General features: G+C 50.7%; 1 protein-coding gene across 1 annotated transcript; it reads left to right on the top strand.

Annotated features, from left to right (window-relative positions):
* The first annotated feature begins 4,907 nt into the window (after nucleotides 1-4,907).
* On the top strand, nucleotides 4,908-16,886 carry LOC119397868 (putative methyltransferase-like protein 7A). Its single transcript, XM_037665201.2, has 2 exons — nucleotides 4,908-5,052; nucleotides 16,650-16,886. The coding sequence occupies exons 1-2, from the start codon at nucleotides 4,942-4,944 to the stop codon at nucleotides 16,881-16,883; spliced, it is 345 nt and encodes a 114-aa protein (XP_037521129.1). The 5' UTR covers nucleotides 4,908-4,941; the 3' UTR covers nucleotides 16,884-16,886.
* Nucleotides 16,887-24,005: the final 7,119 nt, after the last annotated feature.

Below are 24,005 nucleotides of genomic sequence, written 5' to 3'. Positions count from 1 at the left end.
ACGACAACCGGCCCTTGCAGTTTGCCGCTCGTTACGGTGGACCATACAATGAGGCTCCTGCGACATCAGTCCGACGCTCCAGTCGTTCGCAGTCTCCGCACGATCATCGCTCCCGGTCACCTCAGCCACGTAGCTATTCGTCACCCCTCCCTACTTGAAACACGTAATCGGAAAACTGAGTAATGCAGCTCCCGGAGGTGATGCTGCATTAGACCCCCGACCTGAAAACCCTTTGTTCACCCTGATTACGGACCAGAACCTGCTTGCTGTAGAAGTGGATGACCTGCCTGTTACTTCCCCCATTGACGCCGGTGCACATATTTCTTTTATGGGCTCCGATCTCTCTGCACGGTTAAGTAAGGTCTTTACGCCGCGCAAGTACGTATGCGTGTCTCTAATGGGGGAACTCCGGCTGTGCTCGGAATGTGCACAGCACGTGTGAGAGTCAGCGACCGAGAAACTTCTGTTCTGTTTGATGTTCTTGTTCATTGTCCTCACGACGTCCTCCTCGGACTCGACTTGTTGTCTGACAACTCCGCTGTCGTTGACTGCCCAGCCGATGTACAACTTGACTGCATCCGCTGACATGTCGAAGACGGTTCGGAATAAACTTTCGTGTGCTGAGTTTGTTCGTCTGCCACCGAAAGCACTAACATGTGCTGGCATTGAACCACGGCCCAGTGTACGGGACAGTTAATATGTGCTCTCTCCTGCTCAGAGTATTTTACTGGCGCACAACGTATCTTTTCTATACGCAGTTTTAACTATTAGGGCGAACAAGGGAAGTCTTCCTCTTTTGAATTTCGGACTCAGCCCTCAAGTCATACTACAAGGCATTGCTGTCTTCACTCTGTCGCCATCGCAAACGTGTAAACTCTCATCGGTGCCACCTGAACTGCCCGCTATCGTCTTTTCGAGCCCACGTATTGCCGACGTAGCCACATTTCCAACGCTGCACAACTACGCAACGAAGATGATTGCCTCAGACCTTTTACCCTCTCCAGTCAAAAACTTCAGTGGTCTCCTTAAGATCTACTCTAACATATTTGACTTTGACGGTAGGACCTTAGGACAAACCTCGAAATTCCAGCATCTATACCGGTGATGCGGCTCCAATCCACAGGCGTCCTTACCGCGTGTCACCAACAGAGCGTCAAGTTATCCAATAGCAGGTCGACAAGGTGCTCAGAATAGGCGTTATTGAGCCTTCTTCCAGTCCGTGGGCTTCCCCTGTATCTTAGTTAAAAAGAAAAGAATACCTGGACTTTCTGTGTGGACTATCAGCCCTTAAACAAGATCACTAAATAGTACATATACCCGCTTCCTCGGACATATGATGCTCTGGACTGCCTTCCTGGTGCGACTATTTTTCTTCTATAGACATACATTCTGGTTACTGGCAAATTGCCGTTGATGGCCTTGATCATGAGAATACCGCCTTTTTAACGCCTGACGGGCCCTATACCAATGCATAGTTATGCCGTTTGACTTGTACAATGCGCCGGACACATTCGAGCGGACGATAGATACGCTTTTTGCGCAGCTTTAAAAGGTCTGTCGGCCTTTGTTACCTCGACGACGTCCTTGTGCTTGCCACAACTTTTGAGACTCACCTCGACTGACTTTCGTTCGGCTGGGCTGCAACTTAATTCTTCGAAATGTCACTTCGGGCACCGCCAAGTTGCTATCCTGGGGCATCTCACGGGCTCATCTGGCATCTGCCGCGATCCTGTCAAAGTTCGCGCTGTCCTCGATTTCCCTATACCAACTTGTGCCAAAGACGTTCGAAGCTTTGTGGGTCTATGTTCATACTTCCGACGATTTGTCAGAAACTTCACGGATATTGCCTGCCCCTAACCGATCTTCTAAAGAAAGACGTGCCATTTTTATGGGGTCCTGATCATTCTGCTGTTTTTTTCACGCCTCGTTGCGTTGCTCACCACACCTTCGATTCTCGCCCACTTCGACGCGTCCGCTTCAATTGAGTGCCGCACTGATGCTAGTGGCTACGGGATTGTTGCTGTGTTAGCTCAGCGGCCCGTGGTGTACGGGTATGTGCCACACGTGCCTGGATGAAAGGGTGTGACGACGTACGTGACAGGATTTTCACGTTATTTATGTCATTACCCGACAGTCATATTTGTCCAATCATCTTACCCTCTCATGGCAATTTTGGTCTACACCAAGTTAAGGAGGCGATCGAGATCACCCAGACGTAGGCAGCGAGATAGAGAGATACGTAGACAGAAACGCTAAAAGTGCAAAAGGTTCGCTTAAAAATGCTCCGCGTTTAATACAAGGCAATGTTTTTTATGATGCTGGCGATGATGATGATTAGCTGTGGCTGAATGATTTTATTGTGTGGGCCGCTTCAAGAAACCCTTTCTTACGCTGTAAACACGGTGTGACACCAAACGCAATAGTGCATCTGTCGTTAGCGTTAGCAACTATGCAGGTGCACACGTGACTCCTGGAGAAATAAAATCCCACTGCTGATGCTGCTATTGACTTCGACCATGGTCCCATTGCAAATGTTGCATTAAATGTAACAGTTTCGCCGCAAAGGCGAAGCAATGAGTGGCTTAGGAAATTTCATACTTACTAAGGCTAGCAGCTAACTATACTGGAATCGCCAAGCCACGGTGGTATAGTGGTTATGGTGCTCGGCTGCTCACACAAAGGTCGCGGTATCGAATCCCGGCCGCGGTGGCTGCATTTTCGATGGAGGCGAAAATGTTTGACGCCCGTGTACTTAGATTTAGGAGCACGTTAACGCTCTTACAACAATAGATTTAGACAGTGTATAGACTGCCTAAAAATGGGTTTTGACTGTCTATAGGCTGTCTAAACCCACTTTGGTATGGGAGAACCCCAGGTGGTCGAAATTTCCGGAGCCCTCCACTACGGCGTCTCTCATAATCATATCGTGGTTTTTGGACTTTGAACCCAAGATAATATTATTACTACAAACTATATTAGCATCTTACCTGTCCTAACTCAGGAAAATGCTCGTGTTAAGAAACTCGGCCGCTCAAGCGAAAGAATCGACCTGCGTGCTGTCTGTCGCTTCAACGCAAATTGAGCGGTGAAAACACACTTACAAATGTATGAGGCGAGCGCTAAATCGTGTGAAAATAGGACGCTCGCGATCGCGTCCGGCAGCTAGAAGTGCGCACTGTCTGCAGAATCCACGCAGCCCAACGTCCAGGAACCCGCGTATAAGCAACAGGCGCGTTTCCTGTGCTTGAGACGCGATCGTGGGCTACGCTCGCGCGCCTTCACCCGCATATAGAATATACGATACGCGCCCTTGCACTTTATATGCAACCACACGGAGACACCAGAAGTGCGCCTGGAGCATGGGTGTCGGCATCGGGGGGGGGGGGGGTGCAAAAAGGACAATAGCAAAACGAGGAGTGCTGCGGCAAGGAGCCGGGAAGGAGGAGGGAGGTGAGCGTTAAGCGAAAACTCTGCTCGGCAACGTGGAGAGGAGGAAGGAAAGGATGAGGAGAAAAAATAATAAAACGAAATGAAACGTCTTCGCGAGGCGGGATGCAAACCCGAGTACACACCGTCTGAAGGCGAGTGTCGTAACCACTAGGCTATCCAGGCACACTAGCACAACAAGCATTTATCGGTATAGTTAAAAGTTGGGCGAGTTGGTCTTGGTTCCGATAAATGCTTCGTGATAAACAGAAGGGCGCAATAATAGTGTACACAAACATGAAGGGACATCGCGTCGTCCCGTGTTCTTCTTCTTTGTGTAGAGTATTATCGCGCCCTTCTGTTTATCACGAAGCAATTATCGAAACCATATAACTGGCTAGGTGTGGGTGAGATAACGATGAAAAAGATAGAAAGAAAGAGAAACAAAGAGTGAGAAAGAGATAATGAAGGAGATATAAAAAAATTACACCATTTCCCGCTAAAGGGGACCATGAGGCGATGCGAAGCCGGAGCAATTGCACGATCGCGTTCCGTTGGCGTTCTTTGGGCATGCTACCGACCTCGCGTCGTGGAACGCGAAGAGGAACGCTACGCGCGTCTTGTCTTCCCTCTAGCCTGGCCGTTAATTCTCATAGGGCGAGCGGGGAACGCAGTCGGCAGGCGTGCCATAGGGGGGCAGCGTAGGAGAGGTGAGAGAGGGGGAGGGGACGCGCATACGCTGGTGCTCATCGCGGCGTTGCGCAGGAGAGAATTTCGGCATGTCTAGCCCGCGTTTCAGAGGAAGAGTGGAAAGGGGGAGGGTAGACGGGGAAGTGGAGAGGGGGGAGAGGGATAGTGAAGAGGGTATGCGCATGCGCAGTAAGGGTGGTCACGCCGCACACCACCACGACCACCGGTTTGAACTCCGCCATAAGATACCTCGCATCTAAAAAGAGAACGAGAGGAAGAAAGAAAGAATAGCACAGCCATGTACAGTGCAGTATAGCAAGGGAGGGGGGGGGGAAGTGATGGTGAGGAGGGTGGAGAGGAGGAGGGCGAGGCCACCAGCTCCGCCGCTGATTCCATAGTCCTCGCACCGCTATGCGTAGCTGCCCCAGTTTTTTAAATTATGCCGGAGCACACGTCATATATAAATATAGTAGCGTCGCTGCTTAGCTCCTGTGTTTATGCAGTTGTCCACAAATATACAGTGCTGGTCTGCAATGGTATATATTTTTATTGGATGTTAATTATTTTTTTGCTGCCCTGCCATCAGTAGTGGTTGAACAAGGGATGCCCCGTTCGTCATTCCATTTATTCAATCCAGCAAAGTTTAACACAAGTCCCTCGCCGAAATGATCCATGCACAAATATTTGAAACATACATTAGCATCAAGTCTCCATTTTTCTGCGAATATATATCCAGACTTAAACGATGTGTGCAACTCTCGACGCTTCTTTCTTTTGCTTTCACAGATTGAACTCGAACAATTGATACAAGGATATGGTGAAAATATGGGTGATTTGCCAAGTAGCCATTACGACGTGGTTATGTTCTCCTACCTACTTTGTTCTGTAAAAGACTCCAGCAAGGTTCTCAAGGAAGCCAAGAGGGTACTGGTGAATGTAAGTGTTATCATTGCTGCTGTTTTTGTGGTAGTGTAGTTTCTGACGGCAGATATCTTAAAATGAAAATTCCGCTTCAATCTACGTCAAGAGCAGTAATACAGCGATATAACAGGATGTTAAGTATAATGTAAATTGCGTTTTGAGCACCCTTATCTATCTGATATAATTGCTTCCACTTGTGGATCCTGCGATTACTGCCTCAGTGAATGCCATTCTTTGGCCATATACAAATACCTAATTAATGTCTCTAACCGCTACAGGTGACATTGTTTTATCTCTACGCCAGTATAAGCCTATGTGCTATTATGAAACTTCAGGGTCTAGGCTGCACAAAATTCTTTCAGGGGAAGACGTCACATAGCCTGCTCAAAACTATGTCATGTTTTGACATCTAAATAAAAAAATAGTCATTTCAAAGCTGCCGTCTTATGTAAGCGCACTGTGCAATTTGCTCTCCACAGGAGGTGAGGGGCTTTGCCTTCTAAATCACATTTTCATCTTCAGTTATATTGCAGTACTCGGGTAACTTTTTAGGATTGTGCCATGTTGGTGAAATAAACAAGAAATGCGACATGATGACTTGTCCTATCTTCTTATCAAGCCAGTCACTTTGCAGCAAAAAGGGTCATAACAAGGAGGAAATTTTGCAGGCAACATAACAAGCGGCAAAGTCGCAGAGAGTTTATGCAGCTGCATTTTTTGTGTTCTTATGTGTATATACCCGTCCAGGTGGATGTTTTGCGTCAGTGTAATAGAACGCCAAGCACTAGCGAACGGCCGCGCTGCACCGTTCGTGCACGCAGATTGAGGTAAGAACATACGGTTTTGCACAGCCACAACGGCACAGCTAATATCCGTGATGAACAGAAATAATAAAAACCCTTAAGTTTTCTTTAACAGGTGTCCTGCTGCAAATAATTAGACTGAACATGTAATTAACGAAGAAATACTAAGGTACTTCATAAGAAGTGTTTTACAGAATCACGGAATTAATGCATCTCTGCAAGCAAATGTTCTTCCACGAGCGTGTATCCATATGATGACTGCGTAAAAGAAGTGTTAGTGTTTTATTATCTGCAGTTTTTATGTAATGACACAAGCGGGTTACACACGCGAGTCGTTTATTTTAATACTACTTATGCCGCGACAGTATGTATTGTAAAGAGCAAATATTAAAAGAGTGGAGGCAAGGTTAGGCCCTCATAGGAACGCTCTTTGCAGCTGAACCTAAAATATTGCTTAATGTCTGTGTAAACAACTGCGTTTTGCACGTATGTACAAACGTTCCGCGTACAACCGACATGCTTCCCTCGCGGGTGGTTCGTGACAGCCATAACGAGACGCAGCGGTTATCGCTTGTGTTGCCGCTAGCAAAGTGTGCGTCATCGCACAGCCACCACCGTCGTCGCAGCCCTGTTGATTTAGCACACCCGTCACATTGTACGCGGAACGTTAGGGAGCAGTGCACAGGCGCGCAAGCGGGCATGTCAAGTGGTAATTTTCTTTTTTAACACGAACGTCTTTTACGCCGGGGTCCACCACCGCTCCACTGACGTATTTCTGTCATGGATATGACGTTGTAAAATATACACTAACCAATGGTAAAGAAAACAAGCCACAGTTTCGAAGCAACGACGAAGCAAATAATGCGATAGCAACAAATTAGAATGTGACACGAAAAGCGGCAAACAGCTCCAGCTCCATACTTGCAACGCGCCGCTCGAGCGCAAAGGAATGGCGAAAAGAACACAGACAGGACGACTGCGAAGTATCAACGGTCACAGCTCGACACTTTCAGCGCACTGCTCAAACACAAGGAAGCACACTCGAAAAGAACGCACAGGTACACACAGGACGAGCGCGAACTGTTACGGTTGTTACTTCGTGTTTGAACAGCGTGCTACAACCCAACGCTCTTAGACTTCTTTTCCTTTAAAAATGTGGCGCGTGGATTTACCCCGTGGAGTTACCCCGTTAGTACGCTGAACAGCGTGCCAGACGGCACGCTGTTCAGCGTACTAACGGCGAGCTATTTATATACACAATTCTGCAGAAGAAATGACATTTGGGCCAGTAAGATTCTGTTGAATATATTGAGTGGATTCAGCGCGATACAACGAGGAGAGAGATGAAGAAGGGACACGAAGAAGGAACAGCGCTGGTGTTCACCTCGGTCCCTGGTTGCATCGCGCTGAATCCACTCAATATGTTTATATACACCATTTACCGGTAGCGGTACTCGGAGATCGGTGGCACTTTAGCGTGTTTTCGTTACCACTAGCAAGATGGCGCGAAGAGCTCGTAGGGCGTGCTTTAAATGTCGTCGCCCCGGGCGTTGCGATGCGTGCGCGCCTCCAAAGGGCGTGGTCGCTCGGGCGCGTGCGCGTATCTCGTGAGGGGGGTGGCTTGTACGTTTGTGCTCTCACCGCAAGTTTCAATTCATGTTACAAAGAGCATGAGGGTCACTTCGCTCACTGCAGCTGCCGCTTTTGCGAAAGGAGCGCGCAGTACACGCACAAATAAATTACAACTGTGACAATTAGTTCGCGCTCATCGTCAGTATACTTCTGCGTTCGTTTCGGGCGCCCTCCTTTGTGTTTGAGCAGCGCGATTTAACTGTCGAGCTGTGGCAGTGTCTAGTTCACGCTCACCCTATGTATGTTCTTTCCGTGCGTCCTTTCTGCTCGAGCAGCGCGTTGCGAGTTTCGAGCTGCTTGCCGTTATTCGCGTGACATTACAATTTGGTGTTATAGCCTTCATTCCTTCGCCCTTGTGCCGAAAGAACGCATAACAAACGCTGAACTACGTCTGTGAAGACACGTTTCACTTTTGTGCTATTTTTTGCTTTTTTTGTATTTGGCGGGCAACTAAAGTAGGCACAACAGCAGTCATATTTAACAGATATAAAATTAGAAACTGTATATTTGGACGTTTTAAATCGACCTACAAATTTATCATTTGAATCTCTAAGAGCGCAGCTCTTTAATCTGCCGTTAAAACGTGCGCGTTTCACGAATAGCCAGCCTTCCGCAGCTCCATCAGACACAGCCATGGGACGCGTGGTAGCGATAACCACTGAGCTGCTATCACTAAGCCACTCCCAGCGACGGAGACACCTCGCGCAACCCAGTTCCGCCGCGCTTCCGCCGATCCATTAGATAAAGCCATGAGAAGCGCAAAGAATGTACGTACAGTGGTGGTCAAAATTTTATAGACCACGGGAGAGCATGGCTAACAGCAGCGCGGCGCCTTCTAACGGCTGCCTGGAAAGCTCGAGAGTGCGCACTGCGCAAATGCGTTCTTTTTTATTTGCCAGCCTGCTCTTTCGCTCCCTCAAAGTGTTGTACTGGCAGTGCTCGGTGCGCGCCACCTTCTACGCTTTGGTCCCAGACGTTCCGCGGCGTTGAAAACACGCATATGGCGTCAGTTTTTCTAAAATTGACATATGTGATAAGATTATCGAGTAGCGATGTCGCTTGCGCTCTAGATCGGCGAAACACGCCATATGCGTGTTTTCGGCGCCGCGGAGCGTCAGTGACAACAGTGTCAAATGCGGCGCGCACCGAGCACTGCCTTACAAAAACATATTTTTGTCAAGATATCATCGCTTGGTCCTTCCGCGGCGACTGCAAAAGTGACACCTTGCGCTTTCTCTAACTGCCCGGTATGCGCGCTCTTGAAGGGAGCGAACGAGCAGGCATGGAGGTAAAAAAGGGTGCGAAGTGCGCGCTCTCGAGCTTCGCAGGCAGCCGTCAGAAGGCGCCGCGGCGCTGTATGCCACGCGCTCCCGTGGTCTCTAAAATTTTGACCGCCACTGTACTCAGAAGAAGAAACAGCGCATCGTGAAGCGAGGCTTGTCGCTGTGCAAGAACGGCAAACACACGACGAGCAGACGCAGAATACGCGGCCAAGGAAAGGCAGAACAAGAGACGACGAGGAGTTACTGCCGATCACCGTGAATACAATGCAGCGCGTATGCATAGACTTGACCTATGAGAACTTCAATCTTGCCTGCATAAGAGAGTTGTGCGAGCCGTTGGCAGTCTACCATAGTGATCACAAGGCTCTGGTGGTGAAGATGCCGGTCAAGCCTGCCTGGATGTCCCGACCTGGTGCACCCCTTGATAACAGCACATACCTCTATGCGGCAATGAACTGCAGACTAGGCCACGGACCGGGTACATCGCATCTGGATTTTCCCTTGGCCAAACTTTTGCTTCGTCAGAGAAAACAACCGGAACAGCAACCACAGCAAGCACTGGTGGAGCAAGAACATCGGGAAGAATTGGTAGAAGTATTCAATGATGACGATGAACTAAAAGAATACCCGAAGACTAGTGTGCGAGTGAATTTCAACGATGATGAGGGTGGTAGCTACAAAGATGACTACGGACCTTGAGCCGCGGATCGGCTGCGCGAAAGCGCCACACTAAGAGCGTTGGGAGAAAAGTCGGCGAGGATTCATCGGCGAGAACTTCGCGGCATCTCGCAAGCAATGCGTAAACAATTTCCTGCGGCGCTGACGTACCTCAGAGACGCTAACGACTTTGGATGAGCTTGAAAGTATGGTTGACGAAACGAGCAGTTCTCTGAGCGGGTACCCGACGGGGAGCGGAGCTATCGCTCGAAAATAGCTTTCTATGCGGCTCGTTGCAATGCGGCGCGGCACTCCAAACATGTCCGTGATCCATTGCCTCCTGGCTGATTTGCGGCGGCTCCAACGAATGTAAGAGCCACACACGAGTGAAGCTCAAAGAAGGGCCAGTAAACGCACGCCATCACATCGCAAAGCACGTGGCTGATTTGATGAGAAAGTTTGCCGCTATGAAACGCGGTAAACCAAGGTTATCGAGTGATAGTTCAGATTTTCTTTACTTAGAAAAGAACGAGGCCATTGGTTTGCAGAGATTTAACTTCGTTGCATGTCTTGGTTTAGGCAAGGAGAACGAGAAGTCTACATGCTTAGACTCACGCCGCGACAAGGGAGTTCATATGTAACACCTTAACACAACACACAGACGCTGCTCGGCGCCGTCAGCGCTGTAGGCGCGAACGCGCACTGAGCCTGAATGCAGCCAGTGCCTCTGGCGGTGGCGGAACGAAAGACTAGCACTGAGCCGGAGTTGGTTTTAACAAACGCGCGGCCGCACTAGCGTTTCGCTGAGGCTCTTTCGCCAGCTTTGACCTTGGCTGAGATTAAAGATTGGGTTCACGTAACGAAGCGTTTTCTTTATTTTACCTGGAGGAGTAGGTGCTATGGCCCTAATAATGAGCAACACAACCCCGATTTGAATAACCGCACCAGCCGCTGTCTCATACGTGTCGCCGCCGTACATACTTGCGCAACGCCGAGGAGAGATGATTGCGCTCTTGTTTCGCTGAGGTCATGTTTGAATAGCGGTTTGTGCATCCACAGAGCAACGTGTCTGTGAGACCTTAGTGATACATTTCGGCAGCGCAGCACACACACACACAAAAACGAAAAAAAGCTAACAAACACAGTTAAGAAACATAGCCATCGTCCGGTCCAGTAGACTAAAGTGCGTTGGCGGGCTAGTTGGTTGTTCATGCTTAGTTTCTACAGCGCGACTGGACGCGGACGGAGAAGGAACACGCAAACACACACACAGCGCTGACTTTCAACTGGAATGTTTATTTTTCATATGCACGTGACGCTTATATAGACACACGCGAGCAGGTGCACACAAAACAAGAAACAAAAGCAGGACCCAAACGCGCATGTTCTGCCGCAATCACAACCAGTTGCCACCAACCTAGAGTGACGGATCCAGATATCTCTTTTCCTTATCTGTTAGTGACAAAGATGGCATGCTGACAGATGTATCATTCATTTTATCTATTTCATACGCTTCAATAATTTCTCTAGTCAATCGATCTCTTGCCCTGTTGAGAATACTAGTTTTATCAAAAATGGGAAAACAACCACATCTTTGGCAGTGGATGGCAAGGTGTCCGAAATAACTTTCGTGACATTGTACTTATGTTCGCGCAACCTTTGATTCACACAACGGCCGGTCTGGCCATTGTACACACGGGAAGATGACAGCGGGACGGAATAAATAACGTCTTTAACGCAGGCAACAAGCTTCTCGCTATGTTTAGTGGAACACGAAGCATTTTCTTTCTTTTTCTCTTTCAGCGTTCACTCGCCTGCAAAGTCCCTGCAGTCGCACGGGCGCGGAAAAAACAACCTCCACACCGGACCTTCTCGCAATCCTTTTCAGGTTGTGAGATACGGTGTGGATGTAGGGCAATAATAATAATAATATCTGGGGTTTAACGTCCCAAAACCAAGATATGATTATGAGAGACGCCGTAGCGGAGGGCTCCGGAAATTTCGACCACCTGGGGTTCTTTAACGTGCACCTAAATCTAAGTACACGGGCCTCAAACATTTTCGCCTCCATCGAAAATGCAGCCGCCGCAGCCGGGATTCGATCCCGGGACATTCGGGTCAGCAGTCGAGCGCCATAACCACTAGACCACTGTGGCGGGGCGTGGATGTAGGGCACTACTGCGAGCTTTTTCCTTCGAGTGTCACTCTGATGCTCACTCGAATTAGACCTGTACTTTTTGTTCAGGCACTCCGCCACCGCTGACAACAGTCTCATGGGGTAACCGGAGTCGCACAGACGCTTGGCCTGGACTCACAAACTTTCCTCAATCTTATGCTCACAAGACTTGGACAAAGAATTGTGGAAACACGACTGAATCACGGCACGTTTGACTAACTTGGAGTGCGCCGATGCAAATGGCAACACCGGCTTGTTACCTCTAGGCTCGTAGCTCCAGTAAACACCTCTTGGACGGCAATACAACCCTATGTCCAAAAATTTTATGAAATTGTCCTTCGGGACTTCATGCGTCAGTAAAAGAGGGGACAACACGTCAGTAAAAATGCTCAGGGTTCTAGCGACCCCTGCGTCAAAGTTGTTAGAGTCAAGGCGTGAAACAATTAGGTAGTCGTCTACGAATCTGAAGACGCCAACGACGTCCATACTGGTCAAACGATCGCGAAGGAGCTTGTTGCGGTGAGCCAGAAATGGGTCGCTCAAACAGGGAGCGATAGAAGACCCCATACATATGCCATTTCTTTGTTTCACAATGTGTCCGTCCCAAGTTGCGTAGGTTGAGTTTACATAAAAGTGAAGGAGCTCTAAAAACTGATCACAGGACAAGCCGGAAGCGTTCTGGAAATTGACAGTTCCCAACCTGTCAATGCTATCTGCAACACATGTCATCAATTCCGCCTGGGGAAGTGAATAAAACAAATCTTTCACGTCCATCGAAAAGACGGCTAGGTTCTGGTCCTGCCTAACCTTAAAGAATTCAACAACTTGCTCCGACTTAACTACCAAATAAGGATCGTCAACAGGAAGCATCTTCAAGTGCTTCTGTAAGAACAATGCCAAACACTTCTGCCATGTGTCGTTTTCGGACAAAATCACACGAAGAGGACAGTCACTTGTATGCGTTTTAACTGTAAAAATATTTCTAACTGCAACTTTTTGCTATTTCCCAACGATCGAGCTAGGCTTTCGAGATTTGTGATGGTGTAATGTGGGCCCAGGATCCGAAATAATTCAACCGGCAGTCAGGTGATTCTGTACACACAACACAGACTTTAACACAACCGATAACTCTGACGATTCACACACAACACACTACAGCATTCCTTATTAACATCCTAAACGTCCTACGCGCCTCGCACACAAACTCTCCTACTCGCCGGTATGAACTGTTGTCGCTGCGGCGAGGTCGGTCGTCACGGGTACTCCTTGGGCAGTCAACAGTCACGCTGCCTTGACCGTGGCGAGGTGGTAGTGGTGGTGATGATGGCACTGCAGGCCGGTAGATCCCCAGGCCACTGCAGCGCAGGTTAGCTGCCCGTCGCCAACATGAGCCGCGGCCACTTCGTGACACCACTCGGGCCCCAGGACCTCAGGCCAGGAACAGACTAGGCTGTCGGTCTCCGTGTCAGCATCGGGAACAGAGCGGGAAACAGGCTCACCAGGTCCACATGGCTGCCGGACGCCTGGTTGAGTGACGCAGCCCGAAGCAGGAAGCCAGGCTCACCAGGTCCGCAAGGCTGCCGGACGCCTGGTTAGGCGATGTCGCGACACGAACCGGCGACCAGCGGCTGCCGTTCCAACCGTGTCGCGCTCTAACTGCTCGAGCCGCACGCCCCGCTCGCGCTTCCTTTTCGTCGTCTTTTTTTTCCAAGGCGTACCGCAGAGCAGAACTGTCGTTCCCTCTTCGCCCCGTCACGGGCCACACAATCCACATCATCACAAGAATATATCTTTTGCACAACTTTACTGCCTCATTTCGAAGTTTCCTCAGCGACACGTCGTCATGCGCATTGAACACGGCGGATACAGACTCCGAGGCTTTTGTCAAGTACACGGACTTGGGCATTACCGCGAAGCCACCTTCTTTGTCCGCGGATAACAATGACAGAAAATTATCCTTCATGTACCTAACAGTACTGGCCAACGAAAGCTTTTCACCTGAAGGACGGGAGCGACACAGTACATCCACGCCTTCAGATATGCTCCTATCAAACTCAGGTTCGGGAACTTCCTTGGACACTTGCCTGACCATGGAGAGCAGTTCAGGACGCGACTTCTGAGGTTCGACGGCAAACTTGGGTCCACACCTGAGGACGCGTTGCACATGTTCCGGCAGTGTCACATCACCCACGACGTGAATGGGATTCGTAGGAACCGGAGACTTCTGCACCTGCTTTCTTAAGCCCGGGAGCACCTGCTGCCAGAAGAACTCGGGGAACTCGGTTGAGCTGCTAGTAAGCCTGGAGAACTCCCGCCGAGTGTGAGGGCTTGAAGACGGTCCAAGAAGATGCCTCACTTGGTCTGTGTACAGCCGTACCTGCCTCTGCCAATCAGAGCGCATTACCTTACAAATGCGAACCCCATGGTTCACTGAAGGTAAGCAATAGCCGAATAAGGCCACAATTTCTGGAGGCAGAACCTTGTGTCGGATGCAGAAGCCTAGCACTCTAGCTTTGCAGGCTGCGGTTGCGATCAGCGCAACAATGCGGCATGGGTCCGAGACAAAAAGAGGAGGGATGCCCGATGTACTAGAAATGAAATTGACTAAAGTGCGTTGGCGGGCTAGTTGGTTGTTCATGCTTAGTTTGAAAGTAAGCGCTGTGTGTGTGTTTCAGCACAACAATGCGGCATGGGTCCGAGACAAAAAGAGGAGGGATGCCCGATGTACTAGAAATGAAACTGACTAAAGTGCGTTGGCGGGCTAGTTGGTTGTTCATGCTTAGTTTCTACAGCGCGACTGGACGCAGACGGAGAAGGAACACGCAAACACACACACAGCGCTGACTTTCAACTGGAATGCTTATTTTTCATATGCACGTGACGCTTATATAGACACACGAGAGCAGGGGTTGCGATCACCGCAACAATGCGGCATGGGTCCGAGACAAAAAGAGGAGGGATGCCCGTTGTACTAGAGATGAAATTGACTAAAGTGCGTTGGCGGGCTAGTTGGTTGTTCATGCCAGTTGAAAGTCAGCGCTGTGTGTGTGTTTGCGTGTTCCTTCTCCGTCCGCGTCCAGTCGCGCTGTAGAAACTAAGCGGTCCAGTAGCTTGTGCTGAGCGCCCTTTCAGGCCTTCACATGCCATTGCGTTTGCCTTGCCACCAAAAGAATGCGCCACCAGCACAAAATTGCCCGGTGCCTGGTGTCTCTTCGCTTCTAAACGAAGTCTACACTGTATTTTGGTATAGTACTGCAAGATGTCTCTTTAAACGCACACAAAAAGATGGCTACATGAAACAAGTTTGCTGCTCACATTATCTTGCGAAAATAATGACCTACTGAATAAACAGGTGGCCCACTGCAACAAGGAGATTTAGATTTACTTTATCGGCTACGTTTAGTTTGCGCTATCTGCTTCCCAAACGCTAGTGGCAAGACGGCATTGTGGAGAAGCTGATGCTCGGCCCATTTCGCATTTTTATACGCCGCGGCTGCAGCGAACTGAACTGACACTAGTTATCGCCAGTCAAGTTCATCGTGTCGGCTACAAGACAGCGATGTCAGTCGGCGACAGGCTGGGCCTGTCGCCTGCAAAAATGAAAGGGGGCTTACCCACATAGCTGTGATTGCTAAGCGGACCTACGCGAAACTCTGCTACCTAAGGCAGCATATATTGTAACTCTAAGGAGGGTGTGGTACAACGTACAACATACGTTGGCCCATTAAGCCTAACGAGAACAACCACAAAAAAAATGGCCGCGTGTCTGCGTGCTTCGCTGCAAATGTCGTCGAAAGACGATAGTCTTCTGCCATTTATGCTTTGCCTTGCCTCAGAGAGCACCTCCTCTATGTTGAATTGGTCGCATCTGGCTGCATTATTAAAATAGAGGAGGCGCTGCGTGAAATATGGACGCCAGCTGGCAGTGGCGTCGAGAAACAAGAGCTTGTGCACAACCCAGGGCCACTGTCAGGTGGCAGCACCATATCATAGGCAGACGGCTTTTTCGGGCATAGCGTCTCATTTTCAGCGCAGCCAAAGAAACACTGCCAGAGGACTTTTTCGTGCATGGCATCGAATTTTTAGCGTAGCCTAAGAAACACCAGGGTTTATAGAATTGCGTATCTATGTATTTTTTAGTAAAGGAGGACACCACCTAATACGTATTGGTGTTGCGCCTCAGATATGCTTAATATTTTCTTTTTGATTTACAATGTTCACAGGCTCAACGCAGCTACCAGTTCAAGATGGCTGGGCGTTCAGCAAGTGCTTAAACTTTGGCCGAGTGGCTGAATCGCGTGACAGACAGACAGACAGACAGACAGACAGACAGACAGACAGACAGACAGACAGACAGACAGACAGACAGACAGACAGACAGACCGAAATTTCTGCGTTCAAGTATTCCAAGAAAGACTATCGTCTTTAAAAATGGGCTATTGGCCGGACACGGCTTATGGCATTATGCTACGTACGCATCGCTGCCTTATGTGATACAACAGGCATTCCGATTGTTTGCTCGTGAAACAGAGGGCACCGCCACCAAAGTGAGGTGGCTATGGAGGCTACCGCAAGGCTATCACATGAGAGATGAGTTCACCAATACATTTATTGGTCAGACAGAAGATTATCAGTATATTTCTTGATCGGCCAGAAGTTTCTCATATGAAGCTCCCTCGTAGCTTTTTTTTTTCTTCTTTCATGTGTTTGCCTGCGTGAGCTGAGCACCATGCTTGTTAATATAGGTAGCAAATACATCTTGCAATGCATATGGATGTATAAAACAACAAAGTTTGTTTTCGTTTAGTTGTCATAGGCACTCCGCATGCTTTCGCTTTCGCGCTCGAAGCAACATATTATTACCAGTTTCCGCTGACATTTTCGCGTCTTGTAATAGCTGCCATTGAAAGCTGCCGACCAACTTCTATTAACCAGGCAAGAAAGTCTGTTTTGCGCGAGCCTTTTTTTATGTACTTATAAGAGGATAATATCGTTGAAGTTCTTTGTCTCATTAGTGTTGTGTTACAGCCCTAGTTATTTATTGATTGGTTCGTCTCGCAGGGTGGTAGCCTCATCTTCCTGGAGCACGTGGGTTTTCCGGTCGGCACGTGGCAGAGGTTCGTTCAGAACGCGGTAACCCCACTTTGGAAGATAACATGCTGCAACTGCCACCTCAACAGAGATTCTGTAAGGCAAATCGAAAATGCTGGCTTCTCGCACGTCACGGCCCACTACACTGACGCAGACACAAGCGTTTTATTAAGGCGCCAGGCTTACGGCATCGCCACCTTATAGAGAACGCAGGCTGGGCTTTCCATGTTTGTCTAGTGGTTGCTGTTCGGGCTGTAAGCAGGTTTGTTGCTGAAGTATTTACCAACGAAGTAAAAGTATCTTTCAAAAAAGTGTATGACGTCTTATGTTTTGTTATTTATTTATTTGTTGAATTTGCAGACGGCACTGCGCTGCTTACCCACCTTTATCTGTATGTCGTATAATGCAGTGCATTTGTACAGGCAGATGAAGGAGATGCAAATCAACTCCTTGCGGCCACATGAGGCTCCGCTGAGTTATCGGAGTCGCTAAGCACGTTACTACTTTGCCTTCGTTGGCGAGCTTGATTTTGTGATAACATTATGTTAAGACGTTACGTATTGCCCACTGTAGATTGTATTTCACTATTGCAATTATGTGGATCAGTAGCTGATTGCTTACAATTCTGATTGACTAAACAACAAAAAGGAGCTAGGGAAAATAGTCAAATAGGCCGGGATGTACCAACAAGACCTAAGATACTCTCATTTGTTTCAGTGCGACAATGGGCAGCGTCCTATACCAATGAAGTCAAGACAGAAAAAAGTAAAGCCAGTCAGTGAAAGCTTTCGAAGTAGCGAAGCGCTCTCGTGCTGCCGCTGCCGCTCGCGACGAGCGGCTTCTTCCTCGGGCGTACGAGAAGTCTTTCCCATCATCGGGATGTGCGCGGCGCACATAAACCCCCACTCTTACACCCATAGGTGGCCGCCTCGTCTCTACCACGCCTCTCGTTCTTGCGTCCAGCGCGGCCTTGCATTGGTTAACGCCTCTCGTCCTCGCACTCAGTGCGGCTGCACATTGGTCGCCTGCTTCCCCCGCATCCCCTCTCCTTCTACGCAATGGCAAATCCTTTTCGCCGAACAGCGTAACGACAACGCCGAGTGGCATAGTTGACCTATGCGTAAATGAAATGCTCTGAGAACATGAATGCGACGAAAGCTAACATCACCTACATCTCCTGTGATGATGGGACTGTTCTTTGGAACGACCAGGTGGCTCAACATCGATTGTCGATAGGCTGCCAGTGAAGAGATGCGCCCTATGAAGAGCGTCAAAATTTACAGAGTTTTTCGCATGCGTGCCATGACATGTACACGGGGAACAAACATTTGAAAAGCAAAAGAGAAATTAATGTTATTGAAAAACCGTTCTACTCAGATATCTTGCAACTTAAGCACCCGCATTACGCGCAGTGCGCAGATTCTTGCTGACATATGCCACCTACGCTTATGATATTGGCCTCGAGATCGAACAGAATCGGCACCTAGCGGCGAACGAACGAATCCCCGAGTGTGGTCTGCGTCGTCTGCTAGCTACAACGTGTTCGCATGTATGCGAACGTCATGTGCGTCCTAAGAGGCTAGTTTATTCCGCTGTATTAGCACAGTGTTGAGTGGTCCTGTGTATGCCTATTGCGAAGTACTAAGGCATTTGGCCCTGCTCAGCTTGCACGCTGTGTGTGATAAAATGGACATTGTGGGCTCAGTATCCGTAAAAAGTGACACGGCAGTCAGGTGCTTTGTGCAGAAAACAGAGACTATATTATAGAGACGATAAGCTTCACGCTTGACAAACAACATAACACTGACAATCATGCTTTAAAATGCCTGGCAGTTCTACGCGCCCAGACACACATCACCCATCCTACTCCCCGCCAGTGTGACGTCGTCGTCGCGGTGGGGTTTGTCCTCATGGATCTCCGCGAGGCAGTCAGTTGTACAGCGCCTTTCAAGGTTCCACGACCAAGTTGTGACGGGGTAGCCGTTAATTGCACAGCGGACCGGCAGGACACCAGGGGCTGCACTACAGGTTAGTGGCCAGTCGCAGGCATAAACTACGGGCACCTCGTATCACTTGGTCTGCGGGCGGTTGCCTCTTCGGTTCCAGGGCATGTGCAGACAGGCTTCAGGTCCTAAATAAATAAATAATATAAAGATGTTTATTAAAGATGAACAGCGACAGTCAAGGCGGGGCCGACTCAGCACGAGCTGCCTTCTCTCCGAAGAGGGAAACCCACTAGAAGGGGCTGGAGAGGACAAACCACTTCAGAGTTTCAAAGCTTCGCTACAATTACTCCGGGTACGAAAAGGGAGCCGCCTGGCGACCTAACAACTTGTCACAATGAGCGGGTCATGGTAGGGCTTGAGGCATTCCACGTTTACAATGTCGCGCCCACGACGGCGCATGTCCGAGGATGGATCGATGGGTTCGATCAGGTAGTTTACAGGGGATGTGCGTTCAACGACACGGTAGGGGCCTTCGTATTTGGGCAGTAGTTTTGAAGAGAGGCCAGGTGCAGTGGTAGGGATCGAGAGCCATACGAGCACTCCAGGGAGGAACGTCGGCTCAGAAGTGATTCTGTCACCGCTAATGCTCCTCTGCCGCTCTTGGTCATGCGCAGTGAAGGTCTTGGCAAGTTCGCGACACTCTTCGGCAAGTCGGGCGGTAGCAGAAATTGGCGCACACTCAGACCGATCCGGCTTGTATGGAAGGATTGTGTCGATTGTGTGCGAGGGGTGCCTGCCATACAATAAGAAAAAAGGGAGAAAAACCAGTGGTGCTCTGAGCGGCGGTATTGTAGGCGTAGGTGACGAAGGGCAGAATGGCATCCCAATTGGTGTGATCGGCGGCGACGTACATGGAGAGCATGTCGCCGAGCGTACGGTTAAAGCGTTCGGTGAGGCCATTCGTCTGCAGGTGGTAAGCAGTCATAGGCGTGCGCAGGGTTCCTCATTAGGGGGGGTGAAGGTTCATCGCAGCGCCCCCCCCCCCCACCCTACAAAGTCCATGTATGGGGCAGATTTTGCGCCCCCCCCCCTCTTAGGTGACTAGAAGGGTCAATGTACGGGGCAGATTTTGCGCCCCCCCTCTTATATGATTAGGGGAGCGGTCGCCCCCCCTGCCCCCCCCCCCCTGTGCGCACGCCTATGTAAGCAGTAGTTTTTCGGTGAACAACGTGGCATTCTTTTAGAATGGCTTCGACCACTTCTGACAAGAAGACACGGCCTCGATCACTGAGCAGCTCCTGAGGTGGACCGTAACGTAGCATGAATCGGTGGAGCAGGAAGGAGGCCACATCGCGCGCTGTAGCCGCTGGGAGGGCGGCAATTTCGGCGTATCGCGTTAGATGGTCAACAGCGACGATGGCCCAGCGGTTACCAGCGGACGTCAGAGGACGTGGCCCATACAAATCGATGCCAACACGCCCAAACGGCCGGTCAGGGCAAGATAGAGGTTGCAGACCTGTCGGCGACAGGTGCGTTGAAGTCTTGCGGCGCTGATAATCGATGCAGGAGCGAACAAACTTCTGCACGTAGCGGTACATCCCTCGCCAAAAGTACCGTTGGCGGATGCGGTGGTAAGTTTTCGATACCCCAGAATGCGCACACTGCGGATAAGAGTGGAACGACTCACATATGTCAGAACGCAGACTTCGGGGTATTACTACTAGCCACTGGCCGCCGTCGCCGCTGTAATTGCGTCGGTGGAGGAGGTTGTCGCGAACGGGGAAATGGTGGGCTTGACGAGGCAACGCGCGAGTGGGTGATGTTGCCGATGGATCAGTCAGCTAGTCTATCAGTGAGGCAATTCAGCGATCCTTGCGCTGTTCGGTAGCGATGGTGTGAATGTCGATCGAAGAAACGGCAAGGGGAGACACTGAGCTGTGGGCACTGTCGTCAGGCAAGGGAGAGCGCGACAGGGCGTCGGCGTCAGCGACAGGGCGTCGGCGTCCGTTGCGGTACAGTACGCTGATGTCGTAGTCTTGCAGGCGAAGTGCCCAACGGGCGTGACGGCCTGAGGGATCTTTCAATGACGACAACCAGCACAGCCATGATGGTCGGTGACGACATCAAATGGGCGACCATACAAATAAGGTCGGAACTTCATAAGGGCCCAGATTATTGCCAGGCATTCTTTCTCCGTGACGGTGTAATTGGTCTCGGCTTTAGTAAGCGTGCGACTTGCATATGCCACGACATATTCCGGAAACCCAGGTTTGCGCTGTGCAAGGTCAGCGCCGAGGCCCACACCGCTGGCGTCCGTGTGTACCTCTGTCGTAGTGGCGTAGTATCGGAGGAGACGTCAACAAACGACGGAGCTTCGCGAAAGCGGCGTCGCACTCTGACGACCACGTATTGAGGCACCCGTTGCTGCCAAGGAGCTTCGTCAGCGGCGATATGATGGTCGCGAAGTTTCGTATGAAGCGCCGAAAGTAGGAGCATAGTCCTACGGAACTGCGCAGTTCTTTGACGGACGTAGGTTTGGGGAACTCTGTCACGGCCCGAAGCTTGGCTGGATCGTGGAGAATTCCGTCCTTGGATACGACGTAGCCTAGTATTGTCAGCTGCCATGCTGCAAATCGACACTTCTTTATGTTCAGTTGTAGCCCGGCGTCGCTCAAACGCGTCAAAACAAGCCGCAGGCGTTGAACATGCGTGGAGAAGTCCGGGGCGAAAACGACGACGTCGTCGAGGTAGCACAGGCACGTGTGCCATTTCAAGTTGCGCAGAACGGTATCCATCATGCGCTCAAAGGTCGCGGGCGTATTACACAGCCCAAACGGCTTGTCGTTGAATTCGTACAAGCCGTCGGATGTGACAAACGCTGTCTTCGGTCGAGCGTCATCAGCCATGAGGACTTGCCAGTACCCTGAGCGCAAATCGAGCGATGAAAAGAATTCTGCTCCTTGCAGGCTGTCAGTGGCGTCGTCTATTCGAGGGAGGGGATAAACGTCCTTACGGGTGATCTTATTGAGTCGTCGGTAGTCCACGCAGAACCGCACAGAGCCGTCCTTCTTCGCAACGAGAACGACAGGAGACGCCCACGGACTGTTTGAAGGTCGAATAACATCGCGGCGAAGCATGTCTTCGACTTCCTCGTTAATTACACGACGCTCTGCTGGAGATACGCGATATGGACGTTGCCGCAGTGGTGGTTGGGCGCCAGTGTCGATGCGATGCGTGACAGCAGACGTGCGGCCGAGAGAAGTTTGCGCGACATCGAACGAAGAGCGAAATTCTTCCAACAGGCACAGAAGTTGGGAACGCTGGACCGACGTAAGGTTGTCAGCAATGGAGGAAGCAAATACGTCAGCGGGTGACGAGTCAGATGTTGAAACAGCACTGAGCGTACGGAAGCTGGCACAGTGCATGCCACCCGGTGCGTCCATAACTTGTGCGTCTTCGAGGGCTTTCGCTCTGCCGAGACATTCCCCTCGCACCAACGTAACAATGTACGGGGATGGCTTCGTAACGAAAATATCGGTGTCGTCCTGAGTGACTTGCACGGTCACAAATGGCACCAGCAAACTCGGTCAGAGGGGGAAAGGAGGGCGACGGTGTCGGAGAGACCGGTGCAATAGACGGACACAGCCGTTGACGAGTCTGCAGGAACTGTGGTGTCGTCTTTGACGAGTACCTTGGTCGCAGCCGATGGACTGTTCGCCGGTGTCAAATCTGGGAATGGTGAGAGCTCTATTTCGGCTGGTGCGCAACGAATTACGGCGTCGTGGCAAGCGCGAAAATCCCAACCCAGGATGGCGTCGTGAGAGCATGAAGAAATTATGATGAATTCGACGGCGTACAGAGCGTCCTGAATGATGACACGGGCTGTACACGCCGCTGTCGTGTGAATACTTTGGGCGCTGGCTGTACGGAGCGAGAGCCCGGAAAGCGGCGTCGTCACTTTTCGTAGTAGTCGGCTAAATTTTGCGTCCATAACTGATACGGCAGCTCCAGTGTCCACAAGGGCCAATGTGCGCACGCCATATGCAAACACGTCTACTACGTTCGATGGGCTGTGCTGAGGGCTTTGGCAGTTCGATAGCGTCGCAGCCCTTGCCTCTTGGACTGCGACGACTAGTTTTCCTTGTCGCGCGCGACCGCACGGGGCCGCATCGGTGACAGTGAGCGGCGTCTTGGGGACGGCGAACGGCGGGTAGATGGAGACGGGCGTGACGCCGGCGACATAGGCGGCGGCTCGTAATATGCGCGGCTGGACTGGCTGAGGCGCCTGCATGCGATTGCAATAGCGGGCGACGTGACCGGCGCAACCGCACGCAAAGCAGATAGGGCGGTTGTCGGAAGTGCGCCATCGGCTTGCCGGGCTAGGTCCCATCCATGTCGCAGGACGCGAGGGACGGGGTGGCTGCTGATATGACTGCATGGTGGGCTGCAGTCGTGGCGTATGTATGACGTCGGCGTACGCAGCCGGCACACTCTCTTCGAAGGCCTGAGGCCTGGCGACGTCTCCGGCGTAAGTATGTAGGGGAACCACAGGAATCGCTGGAGGCGGCCTGACGAAAACTTGCGCGTAACTGAGCGGCACAGTCGCCCGAGGGGGCTGGTGGTATTCCGGCATGACGTCCGCGATTTCCTGCTCAATAGCCCGGCGTAGGGGAGGCAGCAGTGTGCTCGACGGCTGTTCAACAGGCTGCGGGTGAGCGAAGGCCAGTAGAGAGATCTGGCGGGCAACCTCCACACGCACGAAGGACTTGATTTCGGCGAGCAAGACGGAGTGGTCCTAAATGACCGACATGCCAGCGAGATCGGCGTCGCGTGATGAAGGTCGACGCGTCATCAGCCGCTGCCGGCGCAGCTCCTTGTAGCTTTGGCACAGTGTGATGACCTCAGCCACAGTGCTAGGGTTTTTCGCGAGCAACATGGTGAAGGCATCGTCGTCGATGCCTTTCATGACGTTCCGAAAGCTTGTCAGACTCAGGCATGGTCGTATTGACTTTCTTGCACAAGTCCAGGACGTCTTCAATGTAACTCGTGAAACACTCGACGGACTGCTGGGCTCGTTCACGTAAACGCTGTTCAGCTTGCAGCTTACGAACGGCAGGGCGGCCAAACACGTCGACGATGGCGGTCTTGAAAGCGGACCACGTAGCGAAATCGGAAGCGTGGTTGTTGTACCATAGGCTTGCGACACCCGCGAGGTAGAAAACCAGGTTGCTTAGTTTTCCTGCCTCGTCCCATTTATTGGGTACGCTGACAAGCTCGTAAATCGCGAGCCAGCCTCGACGTCGGTGCCATCCGCGCCGGTGAAAACAGGAGGGTCGCGGGTACGGGGCACACCGGGACAGGATGTTGGTGCAGGGGGAGG

The sequence above is a fragment of the Rhipicephalus sanguineus genome, chromosome 6, assembly GCF_013339695.2.
Source record: "Rhipicephalus sanguineus isolate Rsan-2018 chromosome 6, BIME_Rsan_1.4, whole genome shotgun sequence".
NCBI lineage: Eukaryota > Metazoa > Arthropoda > Arachnida > Ixodida > Ixodidae > Rhipicephalus > Rhipicephalus sanguineus.
Note: the sequence above shows the minus strand (reverse complement) of the source record. Positions and strands in the feature narration are given on the sequence as shown.